This window comes from Aquila chrysaetos, chromosome 6, assembly GCF_900496995.4.
Source record: "Aquila chrysaetos chrysaetos chromosome 6, bAquChr1.4, whole genome shotgun sequence".
NCBI classification, from domain to species: Eukaryota; Metazoa; Chordata; class Aves; order Accipitriformes; family Accipitridae; genus Aquila; species Aquila chrysaetos.
The window spans coordinates 13,080,673-13,101,658 of NC_044009.1; the positions used below are offsets into that span (position 1 = coordinate 13,080,673).

The window sequence follows — 20,986 nt, forward strand, 5'->3', positions numbered from 1 at the left end:
AGCTAAGTGTTTGAGCAATACATGCTAAACATGAGATAGACTTCAGTGAGTTACTTTGTAAGCATGAAGTTAAAAGCAGGCGCTTGTATAAATAGTGAAATGGGACCTTATATTCCATCTCTGTTTTAAATTGTTGCTTCCATATACTTTTATGCATTTCGCTTGTATATGTGGATAAGAGAAAATGAAATACTGTTGCTTAAACTATTAAGAAAGCAGTATGTCCTGTTGTTGGCACTCTTGCTGAACTGCTTGACAAGTTCAAGGAACTTCATTATGTAGTGCTTCTGAAAAATGATGTTCTTTAATGACATACTCCAGAGCTCCAAGTACTGCAGGAAGAACAAAATATCTGTAAGAAAGTCATCCAGGGAAAAGAAGTTGTTTGGTTTCCATTTAAATAATTTAAAGTCATCTGTGTATTAGGGTTTGTAGCGTGGAGGTTTAGTGTATGTACAGCATAATTATGGCAACATCATTAGTTCTTTCCTGTTTTCATTACTAAGTGTAATTCAGATTAATCATTATTTAGAAGGGGGATGAGAGTTTGGGGGTGACTTAGAATAGCTGAAACTCCAAAACCAGTTGATGCCAGTCTGTCTGGCATTCACTTTTAGGATGCAAGGAGGTAGCGTTTCCTCTGTCACCCCTGCACACTGGCTGCGGCAGCCTGTGCTCGCTTCTAAGCATGCCTTTCTGGTGTAGCTTTATACTCTGCCTGTTTGGCTCAGGGCTGCATCTGTCCCTGGCACGGCACGCTATTTTATCATATTTTAGATGTGGTTTTAGGCTGCCGTTTTTCTGAAAATAAGGAAAATACAAAGTCTTCCTAGTATGCCTGTATTTTTCTTGATTCCTTTGGTTCTGTGAGATGCATGTCTTATGTACAGATTTCTGATCTGCATTGAAAACAGACCTTGATTTGCAAATTAAAATATCCGTCCATGTTAAAACCAGCTGTTTATAACAACTTAAGTTGTTCATAATATATTGTTGCATGCTCCTAAAGCTTTTGGGAAACCAAAATACTGAGTTCCACTCAATATTATAAATATCCTACTGCTGTCAGCCTTCCTGCACCCTGGCAGGCCCTACGTGCCAGCTTTGTGTTGAAGTGTTTGTGCAGCGGAAGTTCTCACAGATAATACACGACAGCAGAAAAGCTGAGCTGGCATCCTACGCTCCAGTACAGGTGCTAGGGGGAATGAATGGAGATGTTGTATATCACGCTGGATAAGTGAGGTAGTGTTTCAGAGGGTAAAGGTGATTTTAAGGCTACTGGAGTTGTCAGTCAGTCACTATTGGTACTTCTGGTATTTAACTTGAGGTTGAATTAAGATCTCCCCATCCAAATAGGTGGACCAAAAGTGCAAGGTTGGCTAGATGCTAGGTAGGAAGCTGCATAAAATAAGGTGTTTCATTTAGATAGTCTCACTTCTTACAGGAAAGTTTTCTTTGCATTCAGTCTTGCTATACCTGACTGTGGGCGGCTCACTTTTTCTGATGGGCTCACCCAACAGTTTTGGTCCCTGGCTTTGCTCTCTGTCTCCCAGCAGAGTTGTCCTGACACCTTCTCCTGCATCTCTTGTGGGTTTAGCTTATAGGGCATAAACTCCTCAAGAATTCAGAAAGAAGCTGACCTGCTCTCTGACCAATACATTTTTGCAGTGCTTGATGGGCAGTGGCAGTCCACTCTATTGTCTGCAGTGGTGGGACTGCACATGCAAAGAAATAAATCCTCTAAGGCAGGAGCCTGAGTTTTTAGGTATGAAGCTGTGATGCAGCCATTTATTCTGAGTTTGAGCCTAGAAGCTAACATTTCCAGCATCTTGTAAAACAGATGTTGTCTGTTCTGTTTTACAGAAGCTGGAAGTACGTTGATAAATACAGCTTCACTTAGCTAGAGTTAGGATGAAACTTGGGTGCATGAACTGCAAATATGCTTTTGGAAGTGTGGTGTATTTTCTTCCAAGTCCCATACAAACCATGTCCTTGCAGCATACTGTCACGTTGGGTCATAGCAATGAGAAGGGAGGAGAGAATGTGAGGTTTTAAAGTCTTTTCAGTGGAAAATAAACTAAACGGTTATTTTGTGCATAAGATGCTGTAGGGATAGAGGAAACACCTTTTGTTTATTTAAAAAAAATCTCTACCTTACAAATGGAAAGGGCACACAATTTTCACACATCCACATATCTTTAATGTGATTTTCTTAATGCAGTTATCTCCTTTTTGCATGTTTGACCATTTTGACTCCTTGCAATTTGTAAGCACCTATTTTACTCTTTGCTTCCCATTTAAAGGAATTTAGAAAGTGCTTCATGTTATGAAACTGAGTTCTCAAGGGGTTTTTTTGTTTGTTATTAATGCAGGCTTCGTACTACTCTGATCTGGGTCTTCACAACAGCGGCTATGCTTCCACATCTCAACCTTCTTCCCAAAATGGAAATTGGGTCTGTTACCCTCTGGCTTTACCTGGCCTGGACTTGTTCTGATTTCTGTAGGATAATACAACCTCTTGCACTTAGGAATGAATTTGGACCAATTGTCAAGAGTCTCTGTAGCTCTTTTTAGTAAAACTTAAAAAAACAAAACCAAACCAGACCTTTTAAGATCGGAGTGAGTAATGGAAAGCTGTTTTAAAATGAGCACAATTAGTTTTCCTTTGCTGCTCCTCCCTTTCCTACAGTTATGTTGTTTGCTTTTGGCCTCAATTGGTCTGGAAAAATAAGGGAAATCTTAATTGACTGAAGTTCTCTATTCTATTTGAGGCAACTTCTGTGCTCATCATGTCAGTCTAGCAAGCTTAAGACAATCCGGTCTGTATAAAATGAAATTACAAGCAAGTAATTCACAGTCTGCTAGAAGAAAATCACTGAAGCTTCAAAATCACCCAGGAGGTTGGATTGTCCTCTGTGTGTGGACAGAGCTCAGCCAGTCCGGCACTAGCAAAGCAGTGATTGAGCAGTGGTCTGCAGCCTGTCCTGTCCGATGGGCAGCAGCACGAGGACATTGCCTGGAGCTTTGTGGTGGCCAGCGATGGGGGCTCTGCAGATGTGGAGGAGGGGGGTGACTTGCAACAGGACGTTGCCTGCAAGCTGTGGGCTGGGGACCACTGCTGGAGTATCTCTTGCACCTAATTATGCCAGATACAGTATATCCTCTCTGAGCTTAATTGCTGCATCTTGTGAATGATGGTTACTAATGGTGAAATAATTTGTTTTATGGTGCTCTGACTTAAGCACTCATAATTTTGTCCTGAATTATTTGGGTTTTCTCTGCATTTTTGTTTAATAATAAAGTACACAAGAGATGGTCTTACAGCTGTGTGAAACACTTAAAATGTATATCTTAAAACACTTCTGTCTCTGTAGCTCTTTTTCTGGCTTTGGTTGAAGTGAGGAGAAACACCCTTTCTGGCTGCTATACACAAATGTGTGAGAGACAATAACAACTTAACAACCTAAAATTAAATTATGCTGTTTTGCTTTTGCCTACTGTCATATCCTCCCTTCCTGTAGGAAATGCACATGTCTGCTTGGTATTCTTAGTCTTTGGGAGTTGAGATCTAATGCTTTTATGGCACAGATGACTAATACTCTCTGTACTGGGTTTCCTCCTGTTGTAGTTTAATAATACTAGTCTCTTATCAAGATGGTTAATTCTGCTGTAGGTGCCTTTTTTGTTTCATTTTCTATGCAAAAAAGTTTTGTGCTTGTCTTCCTCAGCCCTCCTTGCTGTACAGCGATGCCCTGCCAGCCAGAAGTTACAGGGTTTGTTGTACTAATGCTCTAAACACAAATACCAATGCCACTCACCTTCAGCCATGCATATCTTGTCTCTTACCTCTGTAGTTCCTGTTGGGTCTATTTATTTCCCACTCTGGTGTCTGATTCATCTGAATGCACGTGTGCAATGCTGTTTGTACAGACCTAGATTTGCTGATCCTTCCTTTTATTCCTGTCGGAAGCGTGCAACCACTGCTTGTGGGGTTGTGATGCTGCTGCAGACTTCTCTCTGGATGGAGACGGTTGTCTTCATTTTGGTGTATTAGCTACAACGTGCAGGAGCAGGCCAGAGGGAGGCAACATCAATTCTTTCTGGTTGTGTAACAGCTAACAAAAATCTGTTTAAAATTTTTTGTAGCCAGATTCCACTGTTCTTGTTTAAACTTTAAAATGAGCTTCTCAGATTTTTTTTCTCAAAGCTTAAAGGTAGAGTTTCCTACTCCCCCTGTGTTTTCTGAGCCATACATTTATATGTTAAACTGGAGGCAGTCTTAAAATATGCATCTTCCTCCTCTTTTATTAACTTAGTGAACTGGCTAGTAAGTGAAGTTCATCAAACAGATTTGAACAATTTAAGAATTGATGTAGCCGTTTTGTTGGTAGGCAGTATAAACTGTTGAATTGATGATTGGGAGAACAGTTAGAAATGCATGACTATGTCATGGACTTGAGGTTGTGTGTGTGCGCGTGCGTGTGTGTGTGTCAGATTTTGCATGTGCCTTACGGCATTTTCCCAGCTCACTGACTTCAGGTTGTGTTAGATCTTCACTTGCATGTTGCTTGTGGTTGCGTACAGATGATGTCCCTGTCCTTGCACATACTGTTCATTCCCCTACGTCCCTCATGCTGCACCTTGTGAATTTGTAATGCTTCAGACTGAAACCAGAAACTAGGTCTGCCAGTCCTGTTCTGACTCTGTCTTTTAATTGTAGGCGTCTGTGTATGACGAGAGCGTTTACAGTGGGAGTCGTCGGTATAGTGCCTCTAGTTCTCGTGCTGTAAGATGTTTTCTGCGTTTCCCTGTTGTCTTGTCTGTCCTCCAGTAACCTGTGTGTACGAGAACACAGCCTTTTCTGGGCTGAGGAACTTTTAAGATGAACTGTGTGAAACTCATAGCCTGCTGCTGTAGGCAAAAGTACAAGCACCGTTTCCGTGAGCTTCCATGAAATAATAAGTAGTGCTTTATCTGCCATTGTAACGCCTGGCCTCACGCAGACTGACTCTGGCTAGCACTGACAGAGCTTGGTGCTGGGCACTCACCCTACCCCCCCCCCCCCCCCCCCCCCCCCCGCCACTGTGGTGAGATGAATTCAGCTCTGCCTTGCACATGGTTTGCAGTTAAAACACCTTGGAAAGACGGTACATAAAGTCCCTTCCCTCCCTGAGACTTAATTCTTCTTTTGAAACTGAGAATAATGTAGTTTAAAAAAAACCAAAACCCCCAAACCCCACTTCTCCAGTGCTACATCATTAGGACTTATCTGCCAGCATGAAGTAAAGGATTCTTGTGAATGTATGACTTGCTTGGTTTTGTTTCTTTTATTTATATTCCATAGCTGTCTCAGGCAAATTGTGACAACATTTTCAAAATACATGCTCCTGTGAGTGGAGGGCTTTGTCATTTATGGGGAGAGACAAGATGAGAAATGACAATACAAATTGCTTCCTTTCAAAAAAGAGAGGCTGCAGCACTCGGTTTACAGATCAGAAGGCAGAAAATGCCTTCATCTCTTCTCAGATGGGTCTTCCGTGTTCTGGTGGGCATTTGGGCCAGGTGGTACATCTGCTGTTGTATCTGCCTGGGGGAAAAAGAATTCTGCTCTGTGGACCCACTGCTTATTCTGTCTCTGAACTCCTTCACTGATTATAAAAAAAAAAAAACAAACCAAAACAAACAAAAAAGCCCTAATAAATGAAAAAAACATTACCTAGGACCATAACAGAAAAAAGCCTCAAGACAAAGCATTGTTGTTAATTTAAGTGTAAAAGTTACAATTTTATTAGCTTGGAGAAGGAAACAAACTTTGAAGAATGTTTACTAAGTGCTTTTTAGTCTTTAAAGGGCAATCACACCGATTCACTAGTTGGGCTGTGTATCTTGCTGCTACTGATGTTAAGCTTCAAATTACTTTTTGTTTCATAATTGTAGCTTGTCTTCATTTGGCTGCCTTGGAAAATTCATCGATACTTATCCATTTGGGTGGTTGTAGCAGCCTGCAATTCAGTGAATTTGCCACTGAGGCTGCACTGGGCTGGTTGTAGCCCTTTGTTTGTATGGGATGTCTTCTTTTGTTTGAGATTAAGTCTCTCAAAGGTCCAGGTGATACACTTCTACGCTTGGAATAAATAATTTACAGTGGGCTCCGAGCCCAAACACTGTTTGTAAGTCTTTAAGCCACTGTTAATGGCTTGAACAGGGAACACTGAATAAAAAGCCAGTGATTTGTTCCCCTTTCTCCATCTCCATCCCACCCTGTGCCACACGTATTTGGAAGTCTGTGTATAACCCAGCCTTTCCAGTTTACGTTGCACGATCATTTGTAGTAATGAGAGAGTTGAAGTACGAGGTCTTTGCCTCAAAGGGAATGGCCTTGTCACAATTACCAAGTTATCTGTGGTTATTTTAATGTCTCTGAACCTCATAGCACTTTTAATGTGTAGAGGGTGTGCCATTTGGATAGCTGTCCCCAAAGAATGTTTTTGGATGGTGAGATGACAGGTGAATGTAGGGGGCGAGGCTGAAACTGGCCTTGCTTGGTCTCAGCCAGCTGAACAAGTGGCACTTGCTTCCATATTCTACCCTGCAATACACAGGGAACAACTACGGAATAAATAGGTCCCATGAAGCGTTAATATGGGACTTGTCAGTAGTTACACTTTTTCCCTGTTACGTGTTTCACGTTTGTTCTACATCCTTGTTATGTTAAACATAAAACACCAGTGATGGCACAAGGCTTCTGTGCTAGAACTAGTTAATAAGAAAACAAAACCTAAATATTTACTTCAGTGCTTTTTGGTTTTAATTTAGGAATTGAAGTGGCTGTGATTGAAAATAGTTATAAACTGTGCACTACAGTTCTAAATTTTGCTTATTCTCACCTCTGAAATGAAGCTCAGTAGTTCATGAAGGTTCACGAAGCCATTGTCATTGCATGTAAAACATTGGAGGACATGTCTTCATCACTTTCTGCCCTGTTTCAGGGGCTTGCTAAGGGCTATGTGTCTTGGAACGTAATGCTTTGTGGTTAGTAACTAAGCTTACGGTTGTACTGTAGCTGGGGTTATTTCCAGTTTACCCTCTTATCATTTATTAGTACTGTAACCTTAACTTTCATTTAATACTGTGCTGCTTTGTTAGCATGGCTAATGATGCTGAAACAGTCCTCCAATAGCTTGGTGAAGACCTGGCTGTCTCTGTAGCTGAGGAGTCCGGGGGATTCCTGTAGCAGCCAGGTAACTTAACAGAAGAAACCTTAAAAAAAGGCAGAGTACGTGCATCTTAAAAGCAGGATAATTCTTTAGATTTCAGTGGGTTTGTATCTGAGAAACAGTCTGAAGCACCAATAAAATAAATTCATGAAGGTCATTAGCAGCATAGTCTAAGCTGCTAAGAGCAGTTCCTCATGTTTGTTCCTGGCCCTGAAGTGCCTCTGCCCTTGTGTCGGTACAAATTTTGCACGTGAAATTTGACGGATTGACATCCCTCTTTAAAAAGGCTACATTCACGGTTGCCTTGAGGTAGTAGCAATAGGAAAAATATCATGTCCGGTAAACCTCAGAAACTTCTTTAATTCCTCTCTGTTCTGAATGTATCAAAACCTCCCTTTTATATATGCTTATGTTTCTTTCTAAAAGTACATCTAAATAACAGATCGAGTGTGAAGCTGCTACTCTGAAGTATGTGAAAATAGAGGGAGTAAGTCTAAAATGCATTTCCAGAATAAGTTTTAGTTCTGTTTCCCCGACGCTTTAAACTTTCATTTCCCTTCTCTACTTCCACTGCACTAAAACTTCTGGAAATAAAACAGTGTAGACACATTCTTTGTCCTTGTCAGCAACAAGTCAGCCCTGTCTGTTTTGCATCACTGCTTAGATGTTTGCTTTTAAGAAGGACTAAAATACTTTCCTTGGCAGGAGATGAGGACTGCAGGTGCTGGAAAAGCAGGAGATACACTCAGTCTTTGAGATGGTCTCAGTTTTTACTTTAATCACCACGTAGATGGATGTTTCTTGCATTGGCCTGCGGAGCATGGATTCATTTTATATGTGCACCATGTTGGAAACTTGGGAAGAAGGCTCACCAGAGAACCTCAGAGCTCTTGAAGAGTAGTAGGATTGAGCCTTTTATATAGAGACTGAGAGTTGTTTACTTGTGACTGGTATCTTAAGATATATAAATAAGTCATTAGTATTCTGTCATTCTAAGAACTGAATCAAAACTCTGCTTGGTCCGTCAGCTGGAACTACTGCTTGCCTTAATTTTTAAAATAACAGTCGAGGTGTCTGTTCTCTGACTTTCACTGCTATTCTTTTGTCCAACTGCATGTAACCATTTTTGTAACTAGCTTCAGATGTAATGCTCTAAATCCTCTCTTGCTTCCCTTCCCAATTCTAATGCTTTTCTCTTTTCTCTGCTTGCTATTCTTGGTTTACCTGCGGCAGCCTTCTGAGTACAGCTGCTACCTTGGTTCAGGATCTCGGGCATCCTCAAGAGCCAGCTCTGCTCGGGCCAGTCCAGTGGTGAGCTCCTCTATTTTTCTTTGTCCCTAAACTGTTTAATTCCTCTGTTCTTCAAGGTCTTTTTTGTACAGAGGTCACTGTCCCTCATGAGACAGTTTTTTATGGTATTAATTGGACCTCCTGGGCAACGTTTAAGACAAAGAAGGGGTGAACCAGATGAGAAATTACAAAACCAAAGTATTTTCTAGGCAGATGCACGTGTTTTTGCAATAGAAAGTACACTTCAGACTCATGTGATAATGCTACATTATTTTCTAAGTTGGGCATAAAGCACATTGGCAAGGGTATTGTGAAAAAGACTGGGTTGTTGATGCTAGTGCCACATCTCCTTTTGTTATTAAAATCAGGAGACCCTAAATCTTACTGCAGCATTCAAGTAGTTTAGTTTCTCTCTGTTTCGCAGTATTTTGATGTTGTATTGCTGCAAGGCTGCAGGGCTATCCAGAGATTGGATTTGAGCATATTTGTTGGGCTGTAGATTACCAGGCACTGCAGAGTCTTTAGCATGGTGAAGTGCTGGAAGGATTATGTGTACCCGGCATGTCTTCATGAATTCCCAAGTAGTCGTGGCTGAACAAGGCTCAAATGCTAAACCCTGTTACTGTAGTTGACCAAGACAAGACTTTTTCCCCTGTTTTTTACAGATACAAAGTAATTGTCTTGATTTTTTTTTTTTTTTTTCCAGTGGCATATTGCTGCTTTCGCTTTGTGATTGTTCCATCTAGCTGTTTACAACTCTGAATATCTTTCCTGATTAATTTCAGAGCGAAGCCTGATAGTGTGTTGACAGTGGCAGACTACAGTAGCATGTCTCTTAGAGAAAATGTGCAGCTTACAGTAAACTAGTCTATAACAAAATTAATCTTCCATGGAGAGTGAGTTTTGAAGTGTTGCACTGAGTTTTGGCAAGCTGACTTTGCTACATGGAAGTGTTCGTCCTTGTGAACTTCTAATGTGCTCTTTCTCCTGGGACCTGTCACATATTACCCTACCCCATCCCCAAGATACAAAGTGATAAGGAGGATGATACCGTAAATGAACACACACAAGGTGCTTCTCTAGTCGTAACATGGTATTGGCTTTGTTGCTTTGCTGAGGAGCTGAAACTTAAATGCTGTAAATGTTGCCTTAAGGACTAATTAAAAAGGAGTATCAAAGAAGCTACCACAGCATGCAACATGGTAAGCTGTAACATGAACATTTGGAGTGTTCCTCTTCAGTACACACACGTACTCTGCAGTAAGGAATTGCTTTGTATCTGATCCCCCCAATCATGCTGCTTCCACCTTCAAACGTAGCCTGTGATTTGAAAACCTGTGCACTAAGGGGGTTTTCTCCCATAGTTAGAACTGTGCAGTAGGTCTGCATCCTGGTAGTGAAAGGTGCCTGAACTCGCCACGCAGGGTTACTTCTTGTCATCAGGCAGGGAATAGGCGAGCCTTTTGATCATCAAGTGAGCCCTTTCCTTCTAAGTGAGAAAGAGCTGAATAAACTGGCTGTAGCAAAAGAAAATGGAACTGATAGAATAAAACTATGTGCTCTGAAGTATTGGTGTTTCTTAAAGAACGGGTACATCCACTTTTTAAAACGATTTCTTTTTTTTTTTAAAAAGGGTTTTCATCAGATAATGTATGGCAGCCAGTGAGCTATAAATAAATCAGTAATTTAATTAGTCCCTGAACCTGAGTCCCTGAGCTATGAGTTCTTGCAGTATATATCTTACATTAGTAATACTTCTTAAGTGGCTTTGCAAACTGAATTTCAATTATCCCCAAAGCAAAAAATAATCAGAACAACCAGGGATTCCACTGAAGTTCTTTAAGTGTAAGAATTGGGTACCCGTACATTGATGTTGGTTTCCATTATGTGTTTTTTATATGCAGTCTGAGTCATTCGTGCAAGTTGCTTACAGTTATCACAAAATGCAGCTTGACCCTCCTGGGAGCTATAGGGGATTTTTTGTCTTTTAATTCTCTGCTTACACTTTGGACTGTTTGTATGCAAGTGGCTGGAGATGGTTAGCTGTGTCAGCACTGATGCTGGAGAGGTGCCAAGCTGAATCTGCACTGCAAGGAGATAACAGGCACTTTTTTTTTTTTAATTAGTGGTTTATTGCAGGCTGTGAAGAGCTGAAGAGCTTCCGTTATTTCAGTGGCCTTGAAGAGCTGAGAGTTAATGCTGTAGTGGGTCTAAAAGGCACCACTGCAGGGTCTTTGCTTCTCCTAATGCAAGGTAGTACAAGCCTTGTTAACAGGGTGGCATTGTTCTTAAAAGTTCTAATTACTACGTGGGGTTGATGCAGCAGCATCTTGTGATTCCCCCCCCCCCTTTTTTTTTTTTCCTGTAACTCACAGTAAGGAATCACTTGTCTTGCCTCTTACTAACAGAGGATTCAAGGCATTTTGATAACATTTCCAGTTGTGTACTTGATCTTGGCAGTAAAGATGCTGAAATAGAGCCCTGTCTTCTCAGTGGGCTTAGCAATGTATCACTTCCACTTGTAGTCCCAAAATGTCATCTGCTTGGACCTCCTAAAGGAAGAATAAAGAGCTCCTTGGACGATGGTGATAACTTATGAGAGGAAAATGTGGTTGGTTTTATCTGTACGAGCAGTCTACATTAGAACTGTTTTAATATTGTTAACATGCAAAACTGAGTTGTTCCCTGCCTTACTGTATCGAGCCATATGCTTCCTTGAGTCTGCTTTATATATCTCCTGGCATTTACACACATAAAGATTTGATTCCAAGTTTACTTTTTAAATGGCTGGTGGAGGAGGAAGGAAAGGGGAATATCTGTTGGGTTGAAAAGCTGAGTTTCCAGCATGCTTATGTCGCTTGAGAGTGTGATAGTTTACAAAATCCATGTACTGTAATCACAAGTGCTTAATACTGAAGTTAAATATCATTTTCTTATGATTATGGGCATTATTAGGCAGAAACCCAAACCTGAACTGTTCCCAAGCCTGACTAACTATCATGAGAAATTATATATTGAGAATGGAGAATGATTCAGTTTAACTTTCTAAATTAAAGCGTACAATACCTTGTCACTGCAGCCCTTAATTTTTTTTCTCAGAATTTTGTTTCCCCCTTCTATCACTGCTCATTAAACAGTGAGCAAAAAGCGACAGTAGTTTGCCAGCTTGTGTTCTCATTTATGTTACCATGTTTGTAATACAGTAAAAGCCAGGAAGATACTTAAACACAACATGTGAATATTTATTTGTCCTTGTATGTATTTTTAAGAATTCACTATATCTGCATGAAGTTTGCTCTTTGATTATTTTTCTTTAATGTTTTTCCCATTATCCCCACTAGTAATTATTGTCTGCTGTCCTTGCAGTTCCTGCAGATATGCAAAAGTGTCATTTAATATTAAAGCATTATACGTGATATAAAGTACAGGTCTTAAGACTACTGAAAGCAAACACCAGGCCCATCTGTACAGATGGAGGTAAATCTTGTGCCTGAGCTAGTGCCATGTTTTGGCTGTGATGGGCTTTTTAATATGAATTGCTGGAATCTTTCTTTTTCTAAATTAATAAACTACTAGTGAAAAGCAATTATTTATAGATTTGAAATAGCCTCAGAATGCAACAGTATTTATCTGAAGACTTTCTGAGCAAAGTTGGGTGTGTTTTTTCTACCCTGAGAAGACGATCTTTCATATTAATTCTCTCCCTCTTTGTGGAGTCTCAGGCGGCAAGAACAAGCAGTCAGCATGCAGCCTGGCCAGGTGGGCTAGTACTGACAGCAGTGTGATCATACAAACTGCAAGACTGAAAATGCAAGTGCCACTTAGCAAGTGTGCAGTCCTTGGGTCATATGTTAATGCACAGCTGTGAATACACAGTTGTGAATAGCTTTTTCATTTGAAGAAGCTTATCGTATTCTCACCAGAAGTAAAATGAAGACAGTCGGTCTTAATTTTCATGGAAGCAGTTATCAGCATGCACAAGCTTTGCTGCCCTTCCGCTACACTTAAAGATTTACGGTAGGCTTGTATCGTAGCCCAGCCACTGACAGCCTGGGTGTGCTTTCGGCCCCTCCAGAGTGAGGATTTGCTGCAGTGCTAACTTGCATTTCAGAGGCTGATAAGTTTGTTTGAGTGATGATGTTTGGCATAACACTCATTCCTGAGCGAGGATACTTCTGACAAATCCACTTTAGACCTGAGAAAGTTCAGCAGTGGTTTTCCCCTGCTGACTTTTAAAGGCTTATTGCTAATTGCTAGTGTTAAGGTGACTCTCGCTGGAAAAACACGCAGGAAGTCTCTGTGTTGCTTCTTGCCCCAGCCCAGCCGATCAAACTGGTAAGATGGGGATTGTGGGAGGGGTTATATTGACTGCAGTACTTTTTTTTTTTTTTTTTTTTTTTTCCTTCAATTCCAGCTCTTGTAGATAAAATCCTGTGTTCAGCACTACCCATTGCGAGAATTTTTCTTTGGTGTGGGCTGTATTTCCATTTCGAACTGTGCTGTACTACTTTAAGAGCAGGAAATGGTCTTAATTTGATTTGTCACCAAAAAAACCCCCTTGCTTTTATGAGGAAGTTGATCTAAGTGCAAGATCTTGGATGGAGCTGAGCAGTGACAGCCATGTATTGAACACGCTGAAGTTGTTCTCATACCTGAGCGTGGTCTGTGGCACTACCAAACAGCAAGTGTTTGAGATTTCCCTTCTTCTCTAGCCTTGTTTAGCAGGCTGGAAGCTGGAAATTGTACCTTAGTCCTGATTCTTCCATTTAGTTAAAGATCTCTTCACTTCCAGGTGGGGTGTAATGCTTAACTGTCCCAGGGTCTCTGGTCTTTTCAGTAGGTGTTGGAGAGTTGTCTTACTGGTTGCACTGTGATGGTGCTGCGGGGGCTCTAATTTTGGCCTGGACAGTCACCAGCGGCAAAGAGCTTCAAGGGTTAACCTGCTAGTTGACTGCGGAGTAGAGAGAAATACTTTTTCAAACATTATACTAAAATGTTTTTATTATCTATGAAAAATAGGCAATATTTCCATATATAGACTTGTGGGATGATTTTGCTCTTGTTAAGTTTCCAGCTGCGGTAAGCCTCTGATATTGCTGACATTTTTGTAACATGGGTCTGGATTTATTCCGAAAGCGCTGTCAGAAGAGGCTGAACTCTGATCCCACTGCACTTATTTTGCAGAGAGCAACCTATTCCCCTTGCCAAAACAAAGATGTGTGTGCTGGAGTTTTTTGGAAAATTACTTCCTTTTCCTGCTTTTTTACACACTAAAGTGCAAATTGCCCAAATTGTTGGTGAAGAAGTTAATCTGTGATTAGAGACAGACCCATACCCTTGTAGAAATGGAAAATGGTACAGTCTTCTAGAAATTACAGGTCTGGTATCATTAGGTGAATTCTTCTTTAGATCTCCTCTTCTAGCAAGTATTCTGTTAGTCCTTTATATTTCTATGTGGAAAAGTCCCAAAGCTAGTATATTTGTATGAAAAGCTGTGCTCAGTATAGTACTGTGAAGGTGGAGAGGTTGTTTTCGGTCTATTTAATCATTACGGTATTTTTTATTGAATGACAGTGCAGAAGGTAAGTATTTTGGCCAAGAATTTTGTGCAACTTAAAATAAAAATAAACATTTTTTCCTGACCTTTCTCAGTTTGATTTCTTACTGGATCAAATGCCAAAGGGCTTGTAGGGGGCTGGGTAAAGGCTGAAAGCCTGGAGTTCCCTCTGGTGGCTGACTGCTGTTGGAAATCATGATTTATCTTTTTAAAGGAGTGATACTGTGAATATATTAATCTAAAGATGAGCAGAATGAAAACCTTATAAAGTACTAATCTAAAATAGACTTTTGTCTTTCTACAAGACACTCTTTACAGCTTTTGGTATATCGTTGCCACGTAACTATAAAATTAAATGCTGCTTGTTTCAGACTGATTTTTTGCTTAAAAAAGTGTTGTGTCTCAGGAGGCATCTTTGTGATGAAAGGATACTATGTTAGAATGAGGAACTGGCTTTTCTCAAAACAGATTAAATTTTTAAATGTTAATATTTAAATAAATTGGTGGTGGCAATTACTGTTTTTGAGGAGAAAATGCTCTGAGTATTCTATTCATGGCACCAAATGGATGTGTGTATCACATGCATGTATCACAAGAGAAAATGAATTCTGCTGTATTTTTTTTAAACTACCTCAATTTTAGAAGTTGCTTAATAGCTGTAATTATTAAAGATTATGCCACCTTAGAGAATTATGAAAGATTGTTTTGCAATAAATGTGTAGCAAGCTTCACAGGTATGGTTATGAGTGCTCTGAGTAGAAATGTCCACCGTATGCATCTCTCTCACCACATTGTCTTCAACGTTTTTCCCCTTTGTAAATGGAAGCTTTTATTTGACTCATGTGATGCATTGTTAAAACAGTATCAATATTTTCTCCCTTCTTTATCTTACTAAAAACTGAGATTGCACATTTTTTCAGAAAATAGAGGACATTCTGTAAATGGCTTAAGGAAAATAATATTTTGAGTTGTGCCCAGAACCCATAAGGTAGACTTCACAAAAGATTGTACGTAATTTTCTGGAGGTAGATTTGTGCGTGTGTGTATGCACTAATCTTTGGTAAAATGTCAATATTTACAGTGCCATAGCTGTCTCGATAAACAGCAACATAGTGTTTGGCTGGGCTAGAAGGCTGCCAAATCCACCACTTGGAGCTGTCTGGCATGAAAATAAGAGGCTGTTTGCAAAAGTCAGTCCATCTTGTTTATTGGGTCTGAACTGAAGTATCTGCCTTCATTAGTGACCTTCTCTTACTGCATCCAAATTCAGAGTTTTTTGGTCGTGTCCCGTCCCCCCCCAAGTACTTTGTGTATTCAGTGCCTTTGCAAAGTTTGTATCTAGTGCTTTAAGTCTGGCTTATTTTACTTTGAAGCCTAAGTCTTAAATTTTCTTAATGCTAATCATGGGGAATTTATGATATGAGATATGTTGTCGGTGTAAAAAGCTGATTTGTAATAGGTACCTCTCAGTTCTTGGATTTTTTTTTAATAGGGTGCCATGAATAATATGAAGAATAATTAGTGGGATCATCTAAATATTGCTCCGTATAATTCAAAGAAAAAACCCCTGTGCCAAATGTGTACTGATTGGAAAGAGATGTAGTTTTGGAGTGTGTTTTCAGTGAAATTTAGTAACTTAACCTCAACTATCCCCTGCCTTTCCCTGAATCAGATCTCTCCTGATTTTCTTTTCAGTCATTTCAAAAACACTATTCCCTTTGGCTCTTAGGCTCTTGATCTGGGGAAGCCATTAATTTTCTAGAAGTCTTTTGGGAAACCATCTTGACTGTGGTGCTGAATGTTCCCAGAAAAGGTTGACATGTTCTGGACTTCCTGAGTTCTGCTGAGCTTTTCATTTCATTCAGTCCTTTTTACACTTAGTTGCATTTTAGATGGAGATACTATAAAAAGATTCTGTTGTGAAACGCACTTTTTTTCTTTCTCCTCAATAGCAAAGTGAATTATGACAAAACATTTGATTTTAAATTTCTGCTCTTGGGAACTTGTATATTTAGTTTGGTTTCAGAGCAGGAAAAAGTTGATAGAATGGTTCCCATCAAGGAAAGAAAGATACCTGTTCTGGTTGTATGTGGGTTTTGCTCTGTAACTTTCTTTTAAGCATTTAAGCTGTCTGTATCCATGGTAATTTTCTGCACTCCTAAATGCTACTTTGGCTCTGTTTTGTTTCTTCTAGACTAGTTTTAGTGCAAGATCTCTCTTCTGAATTAGTAAATTCCAGTGGAGTACTGAAACAGTAACAGAGCTGTTTATTTAGACTTTGAACTGGTCCCTGATATTTGACTTGAGGGTCAGTTTTTGTAGTCTCAGCCTTAGTTGTATCTTTGTCTTGAGTAGAGAATACTTAACAGAAGTTTTAAGCTTTAGATTTTTTTTCTCCCCCCCCGCTGCTCCCCTGGTTGTTCTTCTTTTGGGAACAGTGCAGACACAGTACAGTCCTTCAAGTCTAACTTTGTACCTTGCTTTTTCGAATGGGGGAGGGTGTGCTGGCAGGCTTCAGAGGTAGCCTTCTTTTAGTTAAAGTCCATAAAAAAAGTAACTTCAAGAAGCTATCTTGGTCTGGAAATCTATTGATCTTTCAATTAAAAAACTTAACCTCTCTACTTCAGTAAATTGCTATTTGGGGTTCATTTGAGGCATATTTTTAAATTGTTCTAAAGTAAATAGGAGTAGCTGTGTGTGTCAGCACAGCAGTTTCATACAGCTACTTTTATGTCCAGGGAAAGACATCTGGGGCTTTAAGTTCATGCCCATGTAGGTCTTTGTATTCTTTCATTGTTAACTCATAGATCAAGTGCCATCTTCATGTTTGAAACGTTGTAATGTAGAAGATGGAAAAAAAGTGTTCCTCTGTCTTATTTAATAGACTAAATAGTTTTTTATCAATGAGTATATTCCACTTAACTACGTACTGCTTAGAAATTTGAGGTGAATTGTGCAGCCTTCCACCCTGAGATGCCAGCCAGGACACTGCTGTTCTGAGCAAGCTGGCTGCTTTTTGAGTGGATAGATATTGCTATTGAAGTCTTTTACAGGTTTAAGAATTCTGTTTCTGATATCTTACTGCCATCACTTGTCCTTTATTATGTAACGATTCCTTCTAAATCTTTGTTTTACAGATTGAGGAAAGGCCAGAAAAAGACTTTGAGAAGGTAAGAAGGATCTTCTGAATTATTCTGCCAATACTGCTTTCTTCATGTTCTTTTTGGTAGGTGGAACTCGCAGTAAGTGTACAGAAATCTTCTAGAAAATCCACTGTGGGGCAAAACTTTTGAATTATTAGAGCCTTCTACTACTACATTTTTTAAGACAAACTTTCAAACTTCTGTAGTTATTCACAGGTTAAGTAGTTAAGTAGACCTTCACCAGCAGTTGGCTGAAATTGCTTTAGGCTAAGCCACATGAATACTGGTTTTGTTTATTAAATTTTAATTATGGTATTACATATAAATAAATAAATAATAAGAACGTGGCGGATACTGCAGTAGTGAGAAAATGGCTTAATGCAGAACCCTCAGTACAGTAAAACAGTTAATGTGGCTACTGCTACAGCATAGATAAATATCCATGCAAGGAGAGGAGCTTGAGGGGTAGTCAAAAGCATCCACAAAATGTATTATTACAAGTTTTGAAAATATCTAGCAAGTTGATACAAGCCCCTAAAGACTTTGTCTAACTTAGACTTAATAGTTAGAAGCTGTGCCATGCAAACTCCTGTATCAGTAGTGTTTAAATACATCTGATCAGCCTTTTCTCATTAGTTTCCCTTGTTAAATCTTGATCTTTTGATTTCTCTTCTTTGAAAGTTACATTTTAAGAAAATTTGCATAATTTAAGTGTAAGGGTTGGTGTAACGTGTGTATTTAAAAGAAAAAAGCCAAAAACCAAAAAGCAACAACAAAAACAAACAAAGAAAACCCTATCCCCCCAAAAATCCAAATTACAAACCCACAACATATCTAGAAAAAAAATTATAAGCATTTTTAACTGTGTGTGATTGTAGGGAGCACGTACTGTTTCAAGTTTATCAGCAGCTACCTTAGCTTCTCTGGGCGGGACTTCTTCACGAAGAGGCAGTGGGGATACATCTATCTCAGCTGATACAGAGGCATCTATTAGAGAAATAAAGGTAAGAAATACTTAAAACCAGCATAAATTGTTAGGAATCTTGTCTCTTAACTATGGCTCTTTTGATCAGAATGTTTTTATGCCTTGCATCTGATAAATCAATAAACTATGAGATTACTTGAAAGTAGTGCTGATGTTCCCCTTACTGACTATAGAAATTGGCCATAAGAATTGGGACTGACAGGCTAATACTAACTAGGACTGTCCCCAGCATTGTTATTATGTAGACTACTATTATCTAAAGGATATTATTAAATATACTTTAGACTTCCTTCCAAAAAAGAAAATATCTTGTCTCCCCCTTTTGGCAGTTCTGGGCAAAATGAATTGTGTGCTGTAAATGAAAAGTGCTTTATTAGAGAGGTGCTGCTGGGAAACTAGTGTGTATTGAAGGAATATTTGGGTAAAGTCCTATGGCATATGATAGCAGAACAGACTGATCATAATAGACACATCTCATCCTAACCTAATGAAATAGGAAATAGACTCAATATAGGACATGATAGGAGGATTGAAATAATGCAAGAAGCACTGCACTTACTGGTTGGTGATTTGGGGAGGGGGCTGTATTTTGTAATCTAATTTCTGATTCCATGAAGTTAGACAGATTTGAATAGCAAATAGCTATGCAATCCAGTGTTCGTGTCATTGAGTGCTAGGCTGGGTAGTCCATAGCGAACTTGTTTTTTGTAATCTGTTTTTTAATGCTGCATTCTAAAGACTATTTTAAAATGGGGAATCTGAATTCTGTTAATTTTCATGCATATGACTTACATCTCTTCTGAAATTACAGCCAATTAAAACAGCTGGAATTTGTATTAGGACCTCGGATATAAGCAGGTCTGTCCCAGTTTCAGCACTGTAAAACAGCTGAAAGATAGCCATTTGCTGGTGACCAAGGACAAAAGAGGATTGAGACTGTGAAATAGGACTTAAATTTTGTGTGACGGATGGTTTTCATGTAGTCTTTCCTATGTCTCTTGTACAGCCTGTATTTCAGGCTTGCTTTGGCAGCCATTATCCTTAATACCTGCATTCCTAAAAGAGGGTGATAATCAGTGAAAGGGGTAGAGGAGGGCTGTGTGGCTGGGGTATATAACTTGGAGGCTTTGAAGCTGGGTCTGTGTCGTGTCCTTAATGCTGAAGATTTCATTTTTTCCAGTCAAGAAGAACAGAATTAGCATAAACTTCTAACCGAGAAATTTCATTGTCTGACAAGGCTTCAGTTTAGGATCAGACCCCTTAACCTGTGTGGTAGAAATATTTAAATGAGAATTTTGAATACCTGCTTTTCCCCATCAGCTGTGCTTCTGACCATTAGTTCAGTGGCATTGTTCACCTTTCTCACTGTTTCTCTCAGGATATCTATGAGTTAAAGGACCAGATTCAGGATGTAGAAGGCAAATACATGCAGGGACTGAAAGAAATGAAGGTACTGGTTTACTGCAGACTGGGAGTGTGATCATTAACACTAGCTAAACATTCAGAGATGCCAGTGTGAGACCTTGTACTGACCTTGCATGCTTTTCTTCTGGGAGGGGTTTGTAAATTGTGTGAAAAGCATTTCATTAACTGGAAAAGTATCTGTTCTTACCTCAGCTGATTGTGGTGAGAAATGCTTCCAAATGTTAACTGAAAGGCTGCTGATTACTATTGCATGTTGTCTTTGCTGTTTTGAGAAGGTAATCATTTTGCTAGCAAAATAAAATTATTAGGGTTTTTTTAATAGTTTCCTAATCCAGGAAATCTACCAATATTGGAAGATGAACTAGAACTCATGTCCTACAGTGCTATGAAAAATTAGAGTTTAAAAGCTTGTAGGTTTTTGTTTTGATAAGGTCCAGCGTGCCTTTGGAAAGTTGTGCATGCGAGGTGGTGACTATCATTTTGGTTTCATATTTAGATCACAGAAGACACCCTTAAAGGATTCTTGTAATAAAACTCTGTGTAACAAAGCTTGTTACGTGAATGCTCACACCGGTTGGCCATAAACAGATTCTGGTGCAACAGCTAACTTGTGCATCTGTGTACCACCACCTCATGAGTGAGCAGCAACGTCAGCTGCATTTTTTGGAAAAGGCAGTCTTGCAAATATGTATGTAGACATCCAGGCATATAATGAATGCAACATATATCAGCATTAATTGCTGACTGTGTCATCAGCTCAATGCTGTGACAGGTGAAGATGCTGCCATCTTGAGTTGTCAATGGAAAAAGAGTAGTTTGGCCCTTTTTCTGTAAAATCTGGGTTTTTTTCCCTGATCACTGTGTAGCTGGTGTAGCAAAATAATCACACTGCATAAAAAATGTAGGCCATTTTTCAATTCGTGTCCCTTAGACTGCCTTTTGTGGTGATTTGTACCTAAGCCACATCGCTTGATGCTAAGAAGACAAAACGTAGCATGCTGAAGGAGTGGTGCAGCAACTACCTTAACTTCTTACTTGCATATACTTCCTTTCCGGCTAATTTCTGAGTTTGATCCTACCACAGCTTCCAAATCCTGGTGGCTTTCCTTTGCTTGGTATTTCTCATCCTTGGGCTGGAAAGTGCACCAGACACAGTTTGTGTTTGGAACTGTATAAATTCATGTCCTTAAAGACAAATTGTCTTATTTGTCAATAGAAATGTAAACTGAACAGGTTCGAAGTTAATTTTGTCATCATCTCACCACTGTCATCCCCAGTTCCATTGACTGAATGAAAAGGGAAGTATGTGAAACTCACCTGTGCTTTAGATGTAATTATTAGAATTAAGTTCTGAGAGGAATTGCTTGAT

General features: G+C 39.5%; 1 protein-coding gene across 23 annotated transcripts in view; it reads left to right on the forward strand.

Moving 5' to 3' along the window:
• LRRFIP1 (LRR binding FLII interacting protein 1) overlaps nt 1-20,986 on the forward strand; it is a 115,708-nt gene that overhangs the window by 73,244 nt on the left and 21,478 nt on the right. For 7 of the 23 annotated variants that reach the window (XM_030016760.2, XM_030016763.2, XM_030016767.2 and 4 more), the window contains 4 exons: nt 8,451-8,528; nt 17,202-17,234; nt 18,086-18,211; nt 19,571-19,642. In XM_030016760.2, coding sequence (XP_029872620.1) covers nt 8,451-8,528; nt 17,202-17,234; nt 18,086-18,211; nt 19,571-19,642 — 309 coding nt within the window. Of the gene's footprint in view, nt 1-2,372; nt 2,454-3,728; nt 3,774-4,720; nt 4,787-8,447; nt 8,529-17,201; nt 17,235-18,085; nt 18,212-19,570; nt 19,643-20,986 lie in introns of all 23 variants that reach the window. The other 16 variants (XM_030016777.1, XM_030016776.2, XM_030016783.2 and 13 more) reach the window with 7 other exon arrangements.